The 17,825-nt window shown below is 44.0% G+C and overlaps 2 protein-coding genes across 3 annotated transcripts in view; one reads left to right on the top strand and one right to left on the bottom strand.

Moving 5' to 3' along the window:
- Positions 1 to 14,942, top strand: part of CCR9 (C-C motif chemokine receptor 9) — a 49,335-nt gene extending 34,393 nt beyond the window's left edge. For both annotated transcript variants that reach the window (XM_049861830.1, XM_049861829.1), the window contains exons 2-3: positions 6,839 to 6,883; positions 13,657 to 14,942. In XM_049861830.1, coding sequence (XP_049717787.1) covers positions 6,863 to 6,883; positions 13,657 to 14,748 — 1,113 coding nt within the window. In that variant the 5' untranslated portion in view covers positions 6,839 to 6,862 and the 3' untranslated portion in view covers positions 14,749 to 14,942. The remainder of the gene's footprint in view (positions 1 to 6,838; positions 6,884 to 13,656) is intronic.
- A 597-nt stretch (positions 14,943 to 15,539) lies between these two features.
- Positions 15,540 to 17,825, bottom strand: part of FYCO1 (FYVE and coiled-coil domain autophagy adaptor 1) — a 107,442-nt gene continuing 105,156 nt past the window's right edge. The window contains exon 18 of the mRNA XM_049861824.1: positions 15,540 to 15,756. Within this exon, the coding sequence (XP_049717781.1) occupies positions 15,708 to 15,756 (49 nt within the window). The 3' untranslated portion in view covers positions 15,540 to 15,707. The remainder of the gene's footprint in view (positions 15,757 to 17,825) is intronic.

A 17,825-nucleotide genomic window follows, 5' to 3' on the forward strand; every position in this document is an offset into this window, starting at 1 on the left:
AGGCCTGGTTAGGCTGGCCTGGACCCAGCGTAGCCCCTGTGGGAGGGAGGCGGGCGCCTGCCCCAGGCTTGGAGAGCACACGGCCTTATGGGCTGCGCAGAGCCCCCACACCCTGCAAGGAAAAAACAGCTACAAAAGCTACACAACATGAGTCAGCCCCCGAGTAGCACACTGGACAAAGATCACAGTAAGGACCTATGTGTCTGGCTCTTGTCAGTGTCACATTTACTGGGCCACTGCAGGCAGCAGGGGTTCGGCCATGGTAAGGAGCCATGCCCACAGCAGGCACGGGCATGCTAGCTATTGATCCCTTCCATGCTGACTATCTTGTTGGTTACTTGAGGACAGCAGAGAATACAAAAACAATGGTTGGCTAGTAATGGAGTCTGCCAACATGCTGCACCCATGAATGGCACACAAGTATTTCCAGGCTGACTCTTCTAATGAGGATGTTTCACTCTTGGAAAAAGCAGCTCTCCTTTTCCTCTACCTCTGAGGCCCTGCACACATCCCACTTTTTCTAGCTTTCATGCCTTTGTTGATATGCTTCCTTGTCCTGGACCAACGTTCTCTCACATCATCACATTTCTACATTCTCTCCGGCCTTCAAGGGCCAGCAAAAATGTCACCACCTCAGCGAAGCCCTCCTGAATTTTCTCCAGCACTGGGACATGATTCTCTCCTTCCGATTCCTGCAGTATCTCGTAGCATTTACCATTGTCAGTATTTGCAGACATGAGTACCCACTGCACTTGACTGTGAGCTTCTTGGGAACACAGATCTTGGCTCAAACACTGTTAAAGCCAAGCAAGTGTATTAGGTGCTCAAGGCACATTCGATAGGTGAACACCACGGGCTGCAGGATGTTCCTGCGCTCTCACAAAGTTCTCTGCATTCTGCAAAGAGCATTCACACACAGCATTGCCCTTGACCCTCACAACAAGCCCTTGGGGTAGGCCGAGCTATCGCACCTATTTTACAGATGAGGAAACTGAGGCTCCATGAGGATGTTTACTTCTTACCAAGGTCCTACAGCCAGAAAAGGACCAAGGGGCAGAAGTGGGCTTTGACTTCTGGCCGGTGTGCTTTCCCCCCTACTCCAGCTCACCACGCTACAAACACAGGGGCTGGTGTTTCAGATTTGGGCGGCCACAGCACCCAGATGAGGCCACCGCGAGCCATGAGAGGAGAGGTTTGGAGCAGCCCTGAGGTAAACGCTAGGTTATTCCCAACAGACAGTTGAGAGATGCACTACTTTCAGCATGTTTTGTCAGGTGTGGGTTTTTTCCTCCTTCTGTTTTTCCCTCCTTCTCGGGGGTAAGAAGAAAAACGAAAGCAAGCTCTGAGACTTTGCAGCTGGTGGAATAGAATTTTCTCAAAGTATTCTGAAAAAACTAGAAAGCAATAGAGCACAAGGTCGTTAGGGGCGTCTTCAGATGGTGAGAATAGGGGTGGATGTGTTTTCCTTTTACTCTCTGACTCTCTCCATATTCTCTAGGAGCCCAAATGTATTGATAATTGAAGAACAACAAACCTTTTTAAAAAAGCTAGTGTGGGATCTGAAAGTTGCAAAAAAGTAGCCTTCACTGCAACTTTAATTACTAGAATTGTTCTTTCAGCCCTAATTTCTTCTCCTGCCTAGCTGGGGTAGATGGTAAGTTCCTCCCTCCCACAAGCTTTGCAAACAGGTGTGCTGAACGGAAGAGCATGGGGGCTTCTTTTTCCGAACGTGGACAAGTTATTTTTATGATCCCTCTTAAAATTATATGTACAAGGTAAAACTTTTAAACCGTTTGCAAAACCTAAAGGGAAGAATGAAAGTCTTACTGTACACTGGTAATCATTGTTCGGTCTCCTTCCAGAAACCGTTTCAGTATCAATCAGCAGAGATGTGTATATCCTTACACATATGTATTTTTAGTGATCACTCAACATAGTCTTTTGCACCCTGCCTTTTTCCCTAATAATCTTGGTGGCCTCTTTGTATTAGTGCGAAGTCTATGTGATGCTGTTAGTGTATTTGCCAAATTTCCTGCAAAAACCTGTTACTTTTATAATAACCCCCTAAAACCAAACCCATTGCTGTTAATTCCTACTCATAGTGACCCTATAGGACAGAGTAGAACTGCCCCACAGGGTTTCCAAGGAGTGGCTGGAAGATTCGAACTGCTGACCTCTTGGTTAGTAGCCGAGCTCTTAACCACGGTTCCACCAGGGATCCCACCCACATACGTGTTGTTGCCAGGTGCCATCGAGTAGGTTCTGACTCACAGTGACACTATGTATAACAGAACGGAACACTGCCTGGTCCTGCGCCATCCTCACAATCATTGCTATGTTTGAGCCCACTGTTGCGGCCACTGTGTTAATCCATCTTGTTGAGGGTCTTCCTCATTTTCACTGACCCTCTACCAAGCCTGATGTCCTCCTCTAGGGACTGGCCCTTCCTGGTAACATGTCCAAAGTATGGGAGACAAAGTCTTGCCATCCTTCCTTCTAAGGAGCATCCTGGCTGTACTTCTTCCAAGACAGATTTGTTTTATTTTTTTGGCAGTCCATGGTATATCCAGTATTCTTCCTAAACACCACATTTCAAAGGCATCAATTCTTCTTCAGTCTTCCTTATTCATTGTTCAGCTTTCACATGCATATGAGGTGATCGAAAAGACCATGGCTTGGGTCAGGTGCACCTTAGTCTTCAAGGTGACATCACTGCTTTTCAACACTTTAAACAGGTCTTTTGCAGCAGATTTGCCCAATGCAACGCATCTTTTTTTTTTTTTTTTAAATAATTTTTATTGAGCTTTAAGTGAACGTGCAATGCATCTTTTGATTTCTTGACTGCTGCTTCCACGGATGTTGATTGCAGATCTAAGTAAAATTAAATCCTTGACAACTTCAATCTTTTCTTCATTTATCATGAGGTTGCTTACTGGTCTGAGGATTTTTGTTTTCTTTATGTTGAAGGGTAATCCATACTGAAGCCCGTAGTCTTTAATCTTAATCAGTAGATGCTTCAAGTCCTCTTCACTTTCAGCAAGCAAGGCTGCGTCATCGGCATAATGCAGGTTGTTAATAAGTCTTCCTCCAATCCTTATGCCCCGTTCTTCTTCATGTAGTCCAGCTTCTCGGATTATTTGTTCAGCATACAGATTGAAAAGGTATGGTGAAAGGATACAACACTGACCTACACCTTTCCTGACTTTAAACCACTCAGTATCCCCTTGTTCTGTTCGAATGACTGCCTCTTAGATCTATATACAGGTTCCTCATGAGCACAATTAAGTGTTCTGGGATTCCCATTCTTCGCTATGTTATCCATAACTTGTTATGATCCACACAGTCAAATGCCTTTGCATAGTTAACAAAACATAGGTAAACATCTTTCTGGTATTCTCTGTTTTCAGCCAGGATCCATCCATATAAGTATGTGTATATATATATATATATATATATATATACACACATATACATACATATATATATTTTATACCCACGTACACATATACATAAAATATACATTTTTCCCCTGAATCACTTGAGAATATGCTGAAGACATTGGGCTCCTTCAAGGTGAAGTTCCTAAGAACAAAAACTGTCTCCTATAAAACCACAATCCAATTAGGAAAATCAGGAAATTTAACATGGATTCAATACTGTTACCTAATTCATAGTTCATATTAAAATTCCCTCGATCTCCCAATAGCGTCTTTTACAATTACCTTTCCCTCCACTCCAGGATCGTGGAGTGCATCTAGTTTCCAATCTCTTTAAACCAGTTGACATCAAGTGGGCTCTAACTCACTCTGTGTGTGTCACAGTAGAACTGTGCCACAGGGTTTTCAGTGGCTGATTTTTTGGAAGTAGATCACCAGACTTTTCTTTTGAGGTGTCTCTGGGTGGACTTGAACCACCAACCTTTCGCTTAGCAGCCAAGTGTTTAATTGTTTATGCCACCCTGTGACTCCAGTCTCTTTAGTCTACCTGAATCTGGGACGGTTCTTCCATCTTCCTTTGTGTCACTTTGACCTTGATATTTTTGAAGAATATCAGCTAGCTCCTTTGCAGAAAGTTCCCCATTTTGGGCTTGTCTGAGGCTTCCTCACTGTTAGGTTAGTGCTTTTCGTCAGGATACCGGTAAAGGGATGCTATGTCTTCCCTCCTGACTTTGCTCTTTTTAGTCGTCGTGATGTCATTTTGCTCCCATGTCAATGACATTGGGTTTGAAGACTGGTTTAAGTTGGTATCCTCCGGGTTTCTCCACAGTAATTATTCTGCATGTGTAATTAATATGTAATTTTGGGAGCGATCCTTTAAGACTAAGTAAATATCCTATTCCTCATCAGACAATTCACCGATTTCGGCATCCGTTGATGATTTTCCAATTCTATCGTTTCTCCTGTATTTATTAGCTGGGACTGTAAGGAAGAACTTCCTCTTCTCCCCCATTTATTTCTTTATTATTTGTATCAGTCTGGATTCTCATTTTATGGAGTATGCCATAATCACTATCATTATTTATTTTGATGCTCAAATTGCCTCAGACTTGGTCTGTGGAAGCCCAATCAAGTTGGTGCCTATGTCTTTTTTTTTTTTTTCTTTTTTCTGGCGCCTATATTTGGTGGCAGAGTGGTTAAGTGCTAACCAAAAATCTGGCAGTTTGAATCTACCAGGCACTGCTTGGAAACCCTACGGGGCAGTTCTACTCTGTCCTATAGGGTCGCTATGAGTCGGAATCGACTTGAAGGCAATGAGTTTTGGGTTATATCTTTTTGACACGTCCCCTGATCCTCTGAGCACTTCCTTGCTTTCTAGGGCAAAAGCTCTTCCACGCTCATCTTGTACTTTCCCTATCCCAGCTCTGGAATTGGGCATTTTTCCAAGAAGCCTTGGTTCCTTTTGGAGGAGAACAATATTGAGAAACCAAGGTCAAAGCACTGGGAGCTCACTCTGCTGTGCGTCATTGCTTTTAGGGCCTCTCAACAGAGTCAGGAAATGTGTGCGTGAAACACACACACACACACACACACACACATCTATATTCTATCTTTATCTAATCTAATCTTTAAAATAATGAGCTCATATTAATTCCTCAGTTCCAGTATAACAACCCACAATCCTCAAAGGCACTTTTGAGAGGCTGCTGGCCAGGAGGGTACAAGCAGGCGGTTCAAGGCCGCCTTCTTCCTTGCCTGCTGACAGCCAGTTATGAATCTGAGGAGTGAAGAAAGCCAGAAAGTTTTAATTATATCTTTTTTTTTTTTTAACTTTAGCAGCTTTATTGAGATGCAATTGACTTGTAAAAAACTGCAAATATTTAAAGTGCAGAATATATGTTTTGACATATATATACACCTGAGAAACCATCATACAATCAATATAGGGAACATATCTATCCCCCCAAAGGTTTCCTTATGCCCCCGGCACCCCTCCCAGGGAACCACTGATCTGCTTTCTGTTGCTATAGATTAGTTTTCATTTTCTAGAATTTATATAAATGGGAATGTACAGTATGTACTCTTTTTGCCTGGCTTCTTTCACTTAGCATAATTATTTTGAGGTTCATCTGTGTTGTTGCCTGTATCAGTAGTTCGTTCCTTATTCCATTATATGGATATTTTGTTCATCCATTCATTAATTGATTAACATTTGGGTTGTTTCCATGTTTTGGTTATTACAAATAAAGCTACTAAGAGCATTTGCGTGCAAGTGTTTGTGTGGACATATGTTTTCAATTCTCTTGGGTAAATGCTTAGGAGTGAAGTGGTTGGATCACATGGTAAGCATGTGTTTAACTTCTTAAGAAACTGCCAAACTGGTTTCCAAAGTGGTTGTGCCACACGCTGTATTTTAAAAACAACTGTACTTTCAGAAAAGTAGAACTGGTCAGATGTTACAGAAAGGAAGTCAACAGGCTAGGTTTGGATTTACAAGGGAGAGTATTTTCTTCTAGAAGCTTGGGATATGGAACTGGATTTGCTTCTTTGGAATATACTCACTAGGGGTATAAAATGAAATGCCAGCTCTGGCACAGAGCCCTTCTGTGAAGGGAGTAAGTTGTTCCCCTGGTTATAGAGAGGTGAGTTTTAAAGAGGCTGAAAACAGCAACAGAGATTTATTCCAGTAAGCTCTGAGGCCCTTTGCATTAGGGAATGTGAATCTTCCTCTTTGGAAAACAGGTCTAGTACTTCCTTTTGCTGGTAGAGTCCTAGGGCAAAGAGAAAAAAGTGCCCATCTTTTTGACCTGAGCTCTCTGATGGAGCATACAGCTCAGGTAGGTGCTGGAGAGGGACCCTGACATGTGTGAACACCATTACAGTTACCCCGAAAAGGGCCCATGCAGAGTCGGGGAGCCCAGAGCATTCTCAAATCAACCACTGCCATCCTCTTATATTTATCAAGCCCCTTAGTTGATAAAATTCAAGTGATGGAGCAGGGGAAGGGAGGAAGGCATTCATCAAAACAGAGCCTGACAGAGAAGTTGACACAAGAGAAAAACGAGCTGATGTAAACAGGATATCCCAGGAAAAACTTAAAAGCCTCAGTGGCCCTGTCACTGTTCCTCATCTGTGGATGGGAAAATGCTCTACCAGGTTCAAAGAGATGAACGATAGCTTCAAAGGAGAGGTTTCTTTCATTTCTATGTCAACAACCAAGATGATTTGAAATCTAGAATATCTGACTTGATATAACATGGGCTCTAACTCTTGCTTGGGATTTTTTTTTTTTTTTTATGACCATGAACAGAGTTGATATTTAATCTCCATCTTTTGCTGTTTGGTGGTTACTATTCATTTACAATCAAATCGTCTTTCTTATTTTTGTCCTCTCTTCCCAGAAGCAGGCTTGCATCTGACCCACCATGACACCCACAGAACTCACAGTGAGTACAGCCATGCTCCTCAGCCTCCCCCAAGCTCACAATCCTCTTGCCCTTTTTGGGGTGTAGGAAGGAATCCATTGTAGGGGAAGGATTTCTCCATTCAGTTTCCCAGGGTAAGCTCTCAGTTGAGCAGTGCCAGTCACAGGGTGGTTTTTGCCCAGCGCTGAGAGCTTTGCATATTTGAAGAGCCAGAGATGCTATGGGTGTGATGTTAAGATGAGAGGAAAATGCTATTTTAAATTTTATTAGTAGCTCTCTTGGTTATCTAGTGCTGCTATAACAGCTATCTAGTGCTGTTATACCACAAATGGATGGCTTTAACAAACAGAAATTTATTCTCTTACAGTTTAGGAGGCTAGAAGTCCAAATTCAGGGCACCAGCTTCAGGGGAAGATTTCCTCTCTGTGTTGGCTGTGGGAGAAGGTCCTTGTCATGAATCTTCCTCTGGTCTAGGAGCTTCGCAGTGCAAGGACACCAGGTCCAAATGATGCGCTTCACTCCTGGCTCTTCTTGCTTGGTGGTAATGAGGTCCCTCTCCTCTCTGCTCACTTCTCTCTTTTATATCTCAGAAGAGACTGACTCAAGACACAACCTAATCCTGTAGATTGTACCCTGCCTCATTAACAGAACTGCTTCTAATCCTGCCTCATTAACATCTTAGAGGTTAGGATTTACAAGGTATAGGAAAATTAAATCAGATCACATAATGGAGGACAACCACACAATACTGGGAATCATGGCCTAGTCAAGTTGACACACATTTTGGGGGACACAATTCAATCCATAATAGTAGCTAGGAATTTTTATGACTTTAAACTTGAACTTGCTGAGTTCTATGTGTGTCTGTTTTGAAATTCAGACAAAAGAGGGCAAGGAAGAATCCATTTCATTTGTTTTTTAAAAAACCCAAGATGAACACATTGTATTTCTCGCATAACAGTAAGAAGGCCTTACAAAAACACATTAAAAAAAAAAAAAAAACCTGTTGCCGTTGAGTCAATTCCAACTCATAGTGACCCTCTAGGACAGAGTGGAACTTCCCTGTGGAGTTTCCAAGGAGTGTCTGGTGGATTCGAACTGCCGACTTTTTGGTTAGCAGCCATAGCTCTTAACCACTACGCCACCAGGGTTTCCACAAAAACACATAATGGCATATATTTCTCTGAAAGAGACTAAAAGCCTAACAAAAATTAGTGAGTAAAATCATTACCCAGAGAGTCATTTATGATTTTATAGCCAACACTAATCAATTACAGAATTAAACCAAATTCTTATACTTCCGTTATATTCATAAGTGGCTTATGAAAATACTAAGAGTTTGCTTTTCTCAAAGGGAAAGTCTCAGTTTTACATACACATCATTGAAATCAAGCTTTCTTAGTGAAGCTAACAAACTCTCCTTCATAGTACGTGGTTGGTTTATATATCTATGGAGAGTGGTGGTTGAAATAGTTTATGTCAAACAAATTATTCATGATACGCTAATGATTATCATTACATATTTATAGCTACATAATTGCATATACATATAATTTTTAAAACTTTATTGTGCCTTAGGTGAAAATTTACAGTGCAAATTTGTTTCTTATTAAAAAATATCTAAACAAATTTTTTCGTGACATTGGTTTGCAATCCCCTCAATGTGCCGGCACTTTCCTCCTTTCCCTTTCCTCCCCGGGGTTCCCGTGTCCTGTGAGGTAGGTCACCTACTTTTTCTGATGAGAACTAGACCCACTAGTTTCTTGCCTCCCCAGTTGCTCCCTCCTGCGGTTAGAATCTGCTTTTCCATCACTGCGGCTGTGGGAACAGAGCCCGGTCTGCTTCTGGGCCTGACAGTCATTCTGTTTCACTTGGGACCTTGAAAAAGATCCCAACCCTTTCATCTTTCACACACACACTGGGCTCTGCAAGGCACTCCCAGATAAGAGGCAAAATCACCCCAGTAATGACCTTCTGTGCTCAAAGGCATCTAGCATGATAGAGATGTGAAGGAGAAGGGACCTCTGTGGACCAGGATTCTCGACTTGGGTAGACAGTAACAGGCACTTCTCTCCCTGCTCTTCTTCCTTACCCTCTCCTCTCCTTACTCCTCTCCCCTCTCCACCTTTCCCCTCCCCTTCTCTCTCTCTTTCCATCTTCCTCTCTCTAAGGTGAGGGCTTTGGGCCACCCTCAGGGTCAGCTTTAGTGCCCCACAAGCAAACAGGCTTCCTGTCATCCCTGTATATCTCAACCCTGTCCCAATCAAAGGCCTGACTTGGGCCAAGGTCTGGCAAGCACATGCCTGTTAAACTTTTTGATGTCTTCGCCCATTTCCATTGTCAACTCTAATGGTGTCCTTTGGAAGTTGTTTCCTTGCTTGGAATGTAGAAGTTGTTCAGTAAATACTTGTTGAACGAGTGAATGCATTTCAATATTTATTGCCCGTGAATGAGAAATAAAGAGTGAATGTTTCCCAAGCCTGGGATGAACACGCCATCTTAGTCCTGACAGGGAATGAGATAGTTGCATTTTCAACAAAACACCATTCTAGAGAGGTACAGGCTCCTGTCTGCCCTAACAAATGGTCACTCCTCATAGCTGAAGAAGAAACAAGGTCTAGTTCATTCTTTTGCTAATGGAGGATCTAGGTTGCTAATGGTGGTACAAATGGTTAACACATTTGGCTGCTAACTGAAAGGTTCAGGTCCACCCAGAGGCACATTGGAAGGAAAACCTGGTGATCTACTTGGGAAAAATCAGCCATTGAAAACCTAATGGATCCAAAGTTCACCCTTCAGCCAAAGATTAGACAGGTCTGTAAAATAAATAATAACACACGCGAGGAATGTGCTTCTTAGTTCAATCATATATACAAGACCAAATGGGCAACACCTGCCCAAAAGCAATGACAAGAAGGCAGGAACAGGAAAAACACATGGATAGAAATGGGGAACTCAGGGTAGGGAAGGGGAGAATGGTGACACATCATGGGGATTGCAACCAATGTCACAAAACAATTGGTGTATAAATTGTTGAATGTGAAACTAATTTGCTCTGTAAACTTTCACCTAAAGCACAATTGAAAAAAAGAAAAGAAGAAAAGAAAACCCAAGGGAGCACAGTTCTACTCTGACACACATGGGGTTACCATGAATTGGAGTCAACTTGACGGCAACTGATCTCTTCGAGGTTGTCTGTGTCAAGTGTGCCTCTTTTTGGATCCCTTCCCTTCTTCTTTCTTCCTTCTCTTTCCTCTTCTTCACATTTTCCTTAAAACCGCGCGCCATGGAAGGAGCGCTGGTTTGACAGCCCTGTGGAGCAGGCAATTCCTTCCTTCTATGAGAACTTCCAGGCCCTCACTATGAGTGGGGATGCTGTCAGCCTCTCCTACCTCACAGGCTTGGCTCAGGTTCATGTGAGAGTGTATTAACGCCTTTTGGAAAAATAACTTTCAAAAAGCTTGACAAGAGCAGAGTTTCATCCTGAGTCACTGTGTGCAGTCACAGTTGACACCTACCCATCTGCCTGGCTTTACTGACTTTCCTCCATAAGTCATTCTCCCAGCCTCTTAATGCTTCAGGGCTCCTATTTGTTGGTCTCTGTGCATTCTACAGAAACCTTGGTGGCATAATAGTTAAGTGCTACGGCTGCTAACCAAAACGTCAGGAGTTCGAATCTGCCAGGTGCTTCTTGGAAACTCTACGGGGCAGTTCTACTCTGTCCTATAGAGTCGCTATGAGTCAGAATTGACTCGACAGCAGCGGGTTTGGTTTTTGGTTTTGGTACTTTCCACAGTCTTCCCTCCATCCCAAAGCACGTCCTTTCACTCAGTCTACTCCGAGCCCACCTCTCCTGAGATTACCTTCCCTGGGGCCTCAGAGCTCAGAGCCCTAGGCCATCACTGCTCCAGGCTCCCACATCGACAGAACACTGCTGGCACCTTCACTAAGATATGTGTCACCAGGAGATCTGTCTACCCAAGGACCAAGTTTCCAGACAATGGCCAAAGCTGGAAGGGAACTCTTTAAACATAAACCGCAGGGCGAGTCAGGCCTGGGGAGTAACCACATGTAAAATGGGAGAAGGGTTTTCCTCAGCTCTTTGGAGTACTGGGCCATTTCAGGATACATGATGTAGCCCCCTGGGGTCTTTTCCTTTGTGGCAGGACCTTCCCTTGGTCACATCCTAAAAGTGGAGCCAGGAGTAGATTCCAGATTTTCCGAGTTGTCATCCAGGCTACCTCAGGCTGTCCTCCTGCTACGTCCTGCCAGCCAGGGCCTAAATAGATTCATCCCCTTAGCTCTTGGGTTGAGCCTCAGAATTCAGGAGACAACAGCTTCCTGATATCCACTGAGGGTCTCCTGATATCTTGATAAGCACTGCACAAACATATGCAACAGGTCTCATGTTCAGATAAATTTGGGAAATTTTTAAACAAAAATCAGCAGATTCAGAGGGACTTCTCATTAGCCTTTACTATGTTAACGAGCAGGTAAAACAAATCACACTTGGCTTTTCAGAGCCTTTAATATGGTCATAAGCACTGTGAATTTCAAAGAAGGAGATACAATATGCAGAGATTCTCAACTACTTTAACCATTGGTATTCCACCCCAGACATGGTCTACTCTATTAGAAGCAGGTGGAACCGACAATATATCTAGACAAGGAGAGGAGTCTCTGGGTGACACCAACAGTTAAGCCCTGGACTACTAGCTGAAAGGTTGGTGGTTCGAACCCGCCCAGAGGCGCCTTGGAAGACAGGACTGGCAATCTGCTTCCAAAAGGTCACAGCCGTAAAAACCCTGTGGAGCATTTCTATTCCGCACACATGGGGTCATCCTGAGTCAGAAGTGACTTCACGGCAACTAACAACAACACAACATAGACAGGGTGAACACAGTTAATAGAAGACTCGTAGAGAATATTTTAGTATTTCAATAGAATATTTAACCACTGCCGTCGAGTCGATTCCGACTCATAGCGACCCTATAATAGGACAGAGTAAAACTGCCCGATCGAGTTTCCAAGGAGCGCCTTGCGGATTCGAACTGCCGACCTCTTGGTTAGCAGCCGTAGCACTTAACCACTATGCCACCAGGGTTTCCATAGAATATTTAAGTATATCAATAATATTTATACTTAACTATTTGTTGTTGTTGTTAGGTGCCGTCGAGTCGGTTCCGACTCATCACGCAACCCTATGTACAACAGAATGAAACACTGCCCAGTCCTGCCCCATCCTCACAATCGTTGTTATCCTTGAGCCCATTGTTGCAGCCACTGTGTCAGTCCATCTTTTTGAGGGTCTTCCTCTTTTTCACTGACTCTCTACTTTACCAAGCATGATGTCCTTCTCCAGGGACTGGTCCCTCCTGATAACATGCCCAAAGTATGTGAAATGTAATCTGGCCATCTCATTTGATAGTATTAAATATGTAATATTTAAAACAAAATAAAAACCTGTTGTGTATCTGGAGTAACTTTCAGTCAAAATGCATGCAGATTAATTTTACGATGACCATCGCATATGCCCAAGGAAAAACAAGGGTAGAGACAGGATTTGGAAGGGACTGTTTTTTTTTAGTTAGTCACTTGGAGGAAGGGAGGGAGACCTGGTGGTCCCTGGTAGAATTTAGGAGCCCTGAGCAGAGCCCTGGGATGGGGACTGGTGGGAAAATGCGTGTTTGAGGATCTGTGGCTTTGAGACAAGACAGAGGCAGGACTGACTCACGCCTCCATCCCTGCATCCCTCCTCATCCTAGATTATGGCTCAGGTCATACGCTCATGCCTTGGGGTTCTCATATCTGGGCCACATTTCCTCTTCCCTCAGCTGGGGTTCTAGGATGGCTTCTGGGTCTCCCGATGGCTTCAGGGCCAGGAACCAAGGAAACTGTAACAAGGAGTGTGTGTGTGTACATGTGAATGTGTGATGTGGGTGAGTACGTACGTACCCAAGTATGTGCACGTGTGTCTGAATGTGTATGGGTGCGAATATGTATATGAGCATATGAGCATGAGTGTAGGCATATTTGTGCACATGTGAGTGTGTGCACAAATGTGTGTGTTGTACGTGTATGTACATACCAGTGGGTGTGTTAGTCAAACCTGGCTTCGTGGGTGTGCCACTTGCTTGATGTAATGCTTGCCATCTTGAAATTCTTAATAATTTTAGAACAAGGGGCCCTGCAAATTATGTAGCCAGTCCTGATGCTTGTGTGTGTGTGTGTGTGCATGTGTATGTGTACATACATGTGTGAATGCGTGTGTGTACACATGTGTGCTGGTGCTTCCAGAGGAGAGGATCTATAGCTTTCCAGAGACTCAGAAGGGTCTGTGACCCAGAAAAGTTTAGGAGCCTCTGCTGACCTTTTTTGGGAGGTTAGAAAGGAGAAAGGGTGATCAGAACCATTCACTAAGTTTGATTAAATTTGTGCTCGTCAGTGGTCCCAAAGTACTCTTTCCTATCTAGATGTTCATTTCCTGGTCTGTATCCTCTGCTAGTAGGTAAGTTCAAGGAGAGCAGAAACCATGTCTGACTTATTCACCACTGTTCTTTAGCACCTAGCACAGTACCTGGCACATTGTAGATGCTCAAAAACATTCGTTAAATAAAGAAAGATGCTACAAGCCAAGCGTATGCTGCCAGAATTCCTAGTTCTTACACATACGTTTCTTTAGTCTTATCATAGGATTTTGAAGTTGGAAGGGTCAGGTGGTCCATGCTTTTGCCATCAGACAGGACCTCCAAAAGATTGTCCTTGACCTAATGCTGTCTTGTGTCCCATTGCAGAGCCTTAACCTTAATTTGTCTGATGAGTACAGCTATGACTCAGCGTCTTCTGAAGCGTACGAGTACATGCACGACGACTTCACTGACTTCTTCTGCAAGAAAAGCAATGTCCGGCAGTTTGCGAGCTATTTCATCCCACCCTTGTACTGGCTCGTGTTCATTGTGGGGACTTTGGGGAACAGTCTGGTCATCCTTGTCTACTGGTATTGCACAAGAGTGAAGACCATGACCGACATGTTTCTTTTGAATTTGGCAATTGCGGATCTTCTCTTTCTTCTCACTCTTCCCTTCTGGGCCATTGCTGCTGCCGACCATTGGAAATTCCAGAGCGTCACGTGCAAAGTGGTCAACAGCATGTACAAGATGAACTTCTACAGCTGCGTGCTGCTGATCATGTGTATCAGTGTGGACAGGTACATTGCCATTGCCCAGGCCATGAAAGCACAGAACTGGAGGCAGAAAAGGCTTCTGTACAGCAAAATGGTTTGTATCACCATCTGGGTGATCGCGGCTGTGCTCTGCATCCCCGAAATCCTGTACAGCCAAGTCAGGGGAGAATCTGATGTGACCGTCTGCACCATGGTTTACCCTAGTAAGGACAGCACCAATGTGAAGTCAGCTGTGCTGACCCTAGAGGTCATCGTGGGGTTCTTCCTTCCCCTTGTGGTCATGGCATGCTGTTATACCATCATCATTCACACCCTGCTACAAGCCAAGAAGTCATCCAAGCACAAGGCCCTAAAGGTGACCATCACTGTCCTTACTGCTTTCCTCTTATCCCAGTTCCCCTACAGTTGCATCCTGCTGGTACAGACCATCAATGCCTACACCATGTTCATTTCCAACTGTGCCATTTCCACCAACATCGACATCTGCTTCCAGGTCACTCAGACCATCGCCTTTTTCCACAGTTGCCTGAACCCTGTGCTCTACGTTTTTGTGGGTGAGAGATTTCGCCGGGATCTCATGAAAACCCTGAGGAACTTGGGTTGTATTAGCTGGGCTCAGTGGGTTTCGTTCACGAGGAGAGAGGGGAGCTTGAAGCTGTCTTCTGTGTTGCTCGAGACAACCTCGGGGGCTCTCTCCCTCTGAGGCCTCTTCTCTGACGTGGATGGTCCTTTTGGAAGTATAAGAAATAAAGGTGCAGCTTCCCCACTGAAAGGACCACAGAGAAACTGAAGAAGAAAAAGGAAATGAAAAAATAAAAACAACTCAGAAAAGGATGCATCCGAACAACGTTATTGGTCAGAATTTGCCACTCTAGAATTTTCAAAGCTGGCTGGCTACCCCAGGAGACTGTTACTTGGCTCTTGACTGCAATACCTGTGAGGTTCAAGGAGGGCTAATGGACAACACCACAGGCCACCCTGGCTTTGCCCCTCACCTGAGCATTAACATATCTGCCCTCTAGAGGAAGGGCTTGATTGTCTCAGTACACTGGAAAATGCTGTGGCTTCAGCAAACACAAGAGCACTGGCCACTGAGATATTCCACAAAAGCAGAAGGTTTCATAGAAGCTTCCATCTTTAGGGAATTTCTACCCTAGTCTGGGGGCCTGATACCCATGCCAGGTCTTATGGATTCTTGATCCAGAGTCTCTCCAAGCAGCCTCAGATAGAATTCTCCTTTGGCATCCTTGGTCTGTTCTGGGCCAGTGAGGGTCTTTGTTCCTGCTTTGAAACCATCTGCAGGACTGGTCCGTGACTTCCTGGGCAGCTGACCACATCCCCAAGTCACCTGATCCTGTTGGCTCCCCACCCATTTCTGTGTCCTGCTGGAGGTTCTGTGTTCCCACATCTGCTGCAGGGTTGACCTGGGTGCAGATCCAGCTTGTGCCTGGTGTCCTGGCAGTGGCTCTCTCGGCACATACAGGGAGATCAACAAACGGGTTGGCAGGAACAAGCCCTGGCTCTGATCTGGGCTCACTCTGCCAAGCTGCACTTTTGCTGGTCCACTCTGTCTGCTGCCTTATAAAATGGGTTGGTCCTACGGAGCCTCTTCTTTCTGGAGCTGCTGGAAGGATATCTGCCTCCATGTTTCTTCTCTTTTTCTTACTTGGTAGTGCTAACATTTCTAAAAGCTTTCAAATTAGAGATTAGGCTGAAAAAAAGAAATATAATTCATTTTTGCTTTGTGGCTTTCTTTTAACTACTTGGCAAATTTATCATATTGGAGAACATTTCATATATTTGGAAAAGTGATTTGTAATGGATATTTAATAATATCCATTGCTTGTCACTTTCTGCACCCTGTCTCCCTCCATATTGTAAATGTGTGCAATCAGAGATCAAATACCCATATAAAGAGTGCAAGGACTAAGAGACTGGGATAAGGAAATAAAATCTCCAAATATGTTAAAACCAACTTGGGTGACTAGTTTTTATTTTTTTAATCATTCTCCTCTGGCCAAATTATTTCTCAAGGTTTTCGTAGTTAGTCAAATAAAATTGCCACGGCGGATTATTTGAGCAGCATCACAAACTGCCCCTGGCTTTGCCACTGGCTCTAGAGGAAGTGTTTGATTCTAGTACAGTGTGAATTGCCAACACCTTCCCTTCCAAAACCCCAAACCAAACCCATTGCTGTCGAGTAGATTCTAACTCAAAGACCCTATAGTGCAGAGTAGAACTGCCCCATAGAGTTTCCAAGGAGTAGCTGGTAGATTTGAATTGCCAACCTTTTGGTTAGTAGCCAAGCTCTCAACCACTAGGCAAAAGCATTGGATTCTGCCATATTATTCTTTTTCTCCCTGTCCACCTCTAAAGCACTATTGTTGTTAGGTGCCATCCAGTTGATCCTTGACTCATGGTGACTTCATGCACAAAGGAACAAAAGGCTGCCTGGTCCTGCACCATTCCCATGATGGGTTATGGATCAGACCATTATGACCCGTAGGGTTTTCATTGGCTGATTTTCAGAAGTAGATTGCCAGACCTTTCTTCCTAGTCCTTATGAGTCTGGAAGCTCTGCTGAAACCTGTTCAGCATCAGAGCAACACACAAGCCTCCCCTGACAGATGGGTGGTGGCTGCCCATGAGGTGCATTGGCTGGGAATCGAATCTAGTTCTCCTGAGTGGAAGGGAGAATTCTACCATTGAACCGCCATTGCCTCATAAAGCACGTGTTAGTGAGTACTAAAGTGGGTGGAACATGGCAGCAACAAAGGACAGGGAGAGAGTACTGCAAAGTGCTAGCTAACCCATCCCTGCACTGCCCACGTGGCTGCGTGGTGGGGAAACAAGCACTGGCCTGGGACCAGCGCATGAACATGGGCGCCAGTTCAACAAGCACCACTTATAGTCAAGGGGAGAATGACTTCTCCAAGGTTAGTTTATGGACAGAGCTATCCATCTGACCACCATTTCCAGGAGAAGACCCAGAAGGCTGCCCTTTAAGAAACTTGGAAGAATAAGCAACAAAGGTCTGGCCACACCTATATAACATTGTGCGATTAGGTGGGAAGAAAACGATTGAGTTTGGGTTTTCCATTCTAGGTCCTTTTGAGACTGTGGCTCTGATACTTTATGTCATGGGGGCCCCACGGAGCTGAGGATGGGGGGTGGGGTGGAAAGAGGAAGGAGGGGGTCATGACTGTTGAATCTATACTCTGCCTACAGTTACTTAAGGGTGCCATGATGCAGACTTAAAGGGAACTTAATGGTAATTAAGAGTTTGGTCAATGTATGTTAGTTGGAAAACATGCCAGGGACCCCACTTGTTCCTCTCTGATTTATAAGGAAGGAGTTGTGGGAACACCACAAGAACTAGGAGCCCTGCATTGCAGCCTAATGTTCAATAATCATTCCCAGTCCCAAGGCTTCCTTTAGGGCCTGGCTGTTACTATTGGACTGTCCCAGTCCTAACAAAGCTTCAATTTAGGATGAAAGATATGTTACAACTGTATTATATTTGCAAGATTTTATGTATCTTTTGTTGTCAAAGAATCTTATTCTTGAAGTGATTGCATAAATAGGTCCATGTTGCATTCAGATTAAATTAGGTTTCCCCATGGAAGTGTCAGCATGGAAAAATCCATGAGGAAATCGTGATCCACTCAACACTTCTAGAAAGTATGTTGTGTGAATCCTTGCTGAAATAAAGATAAAAGAGAAATTATAACATATAATTACATTTTACCAGAACTCTGTAAATAAGAAAAAATCAGGAAA

Source organism: Elephas maximus, chromosome 20 (assembly GCF_024166365.1).
Source record: "Elephas maximus indicus isolate mEleMax1 chromosome 20, mEleMax1 primary haplotype, whole genome shotgun sequence".
NCBI lineage: Eukaryota > Metazoa > Chordata > Mammalia > Proboscidea > Elephantidae > Elephas > Elephas maximus.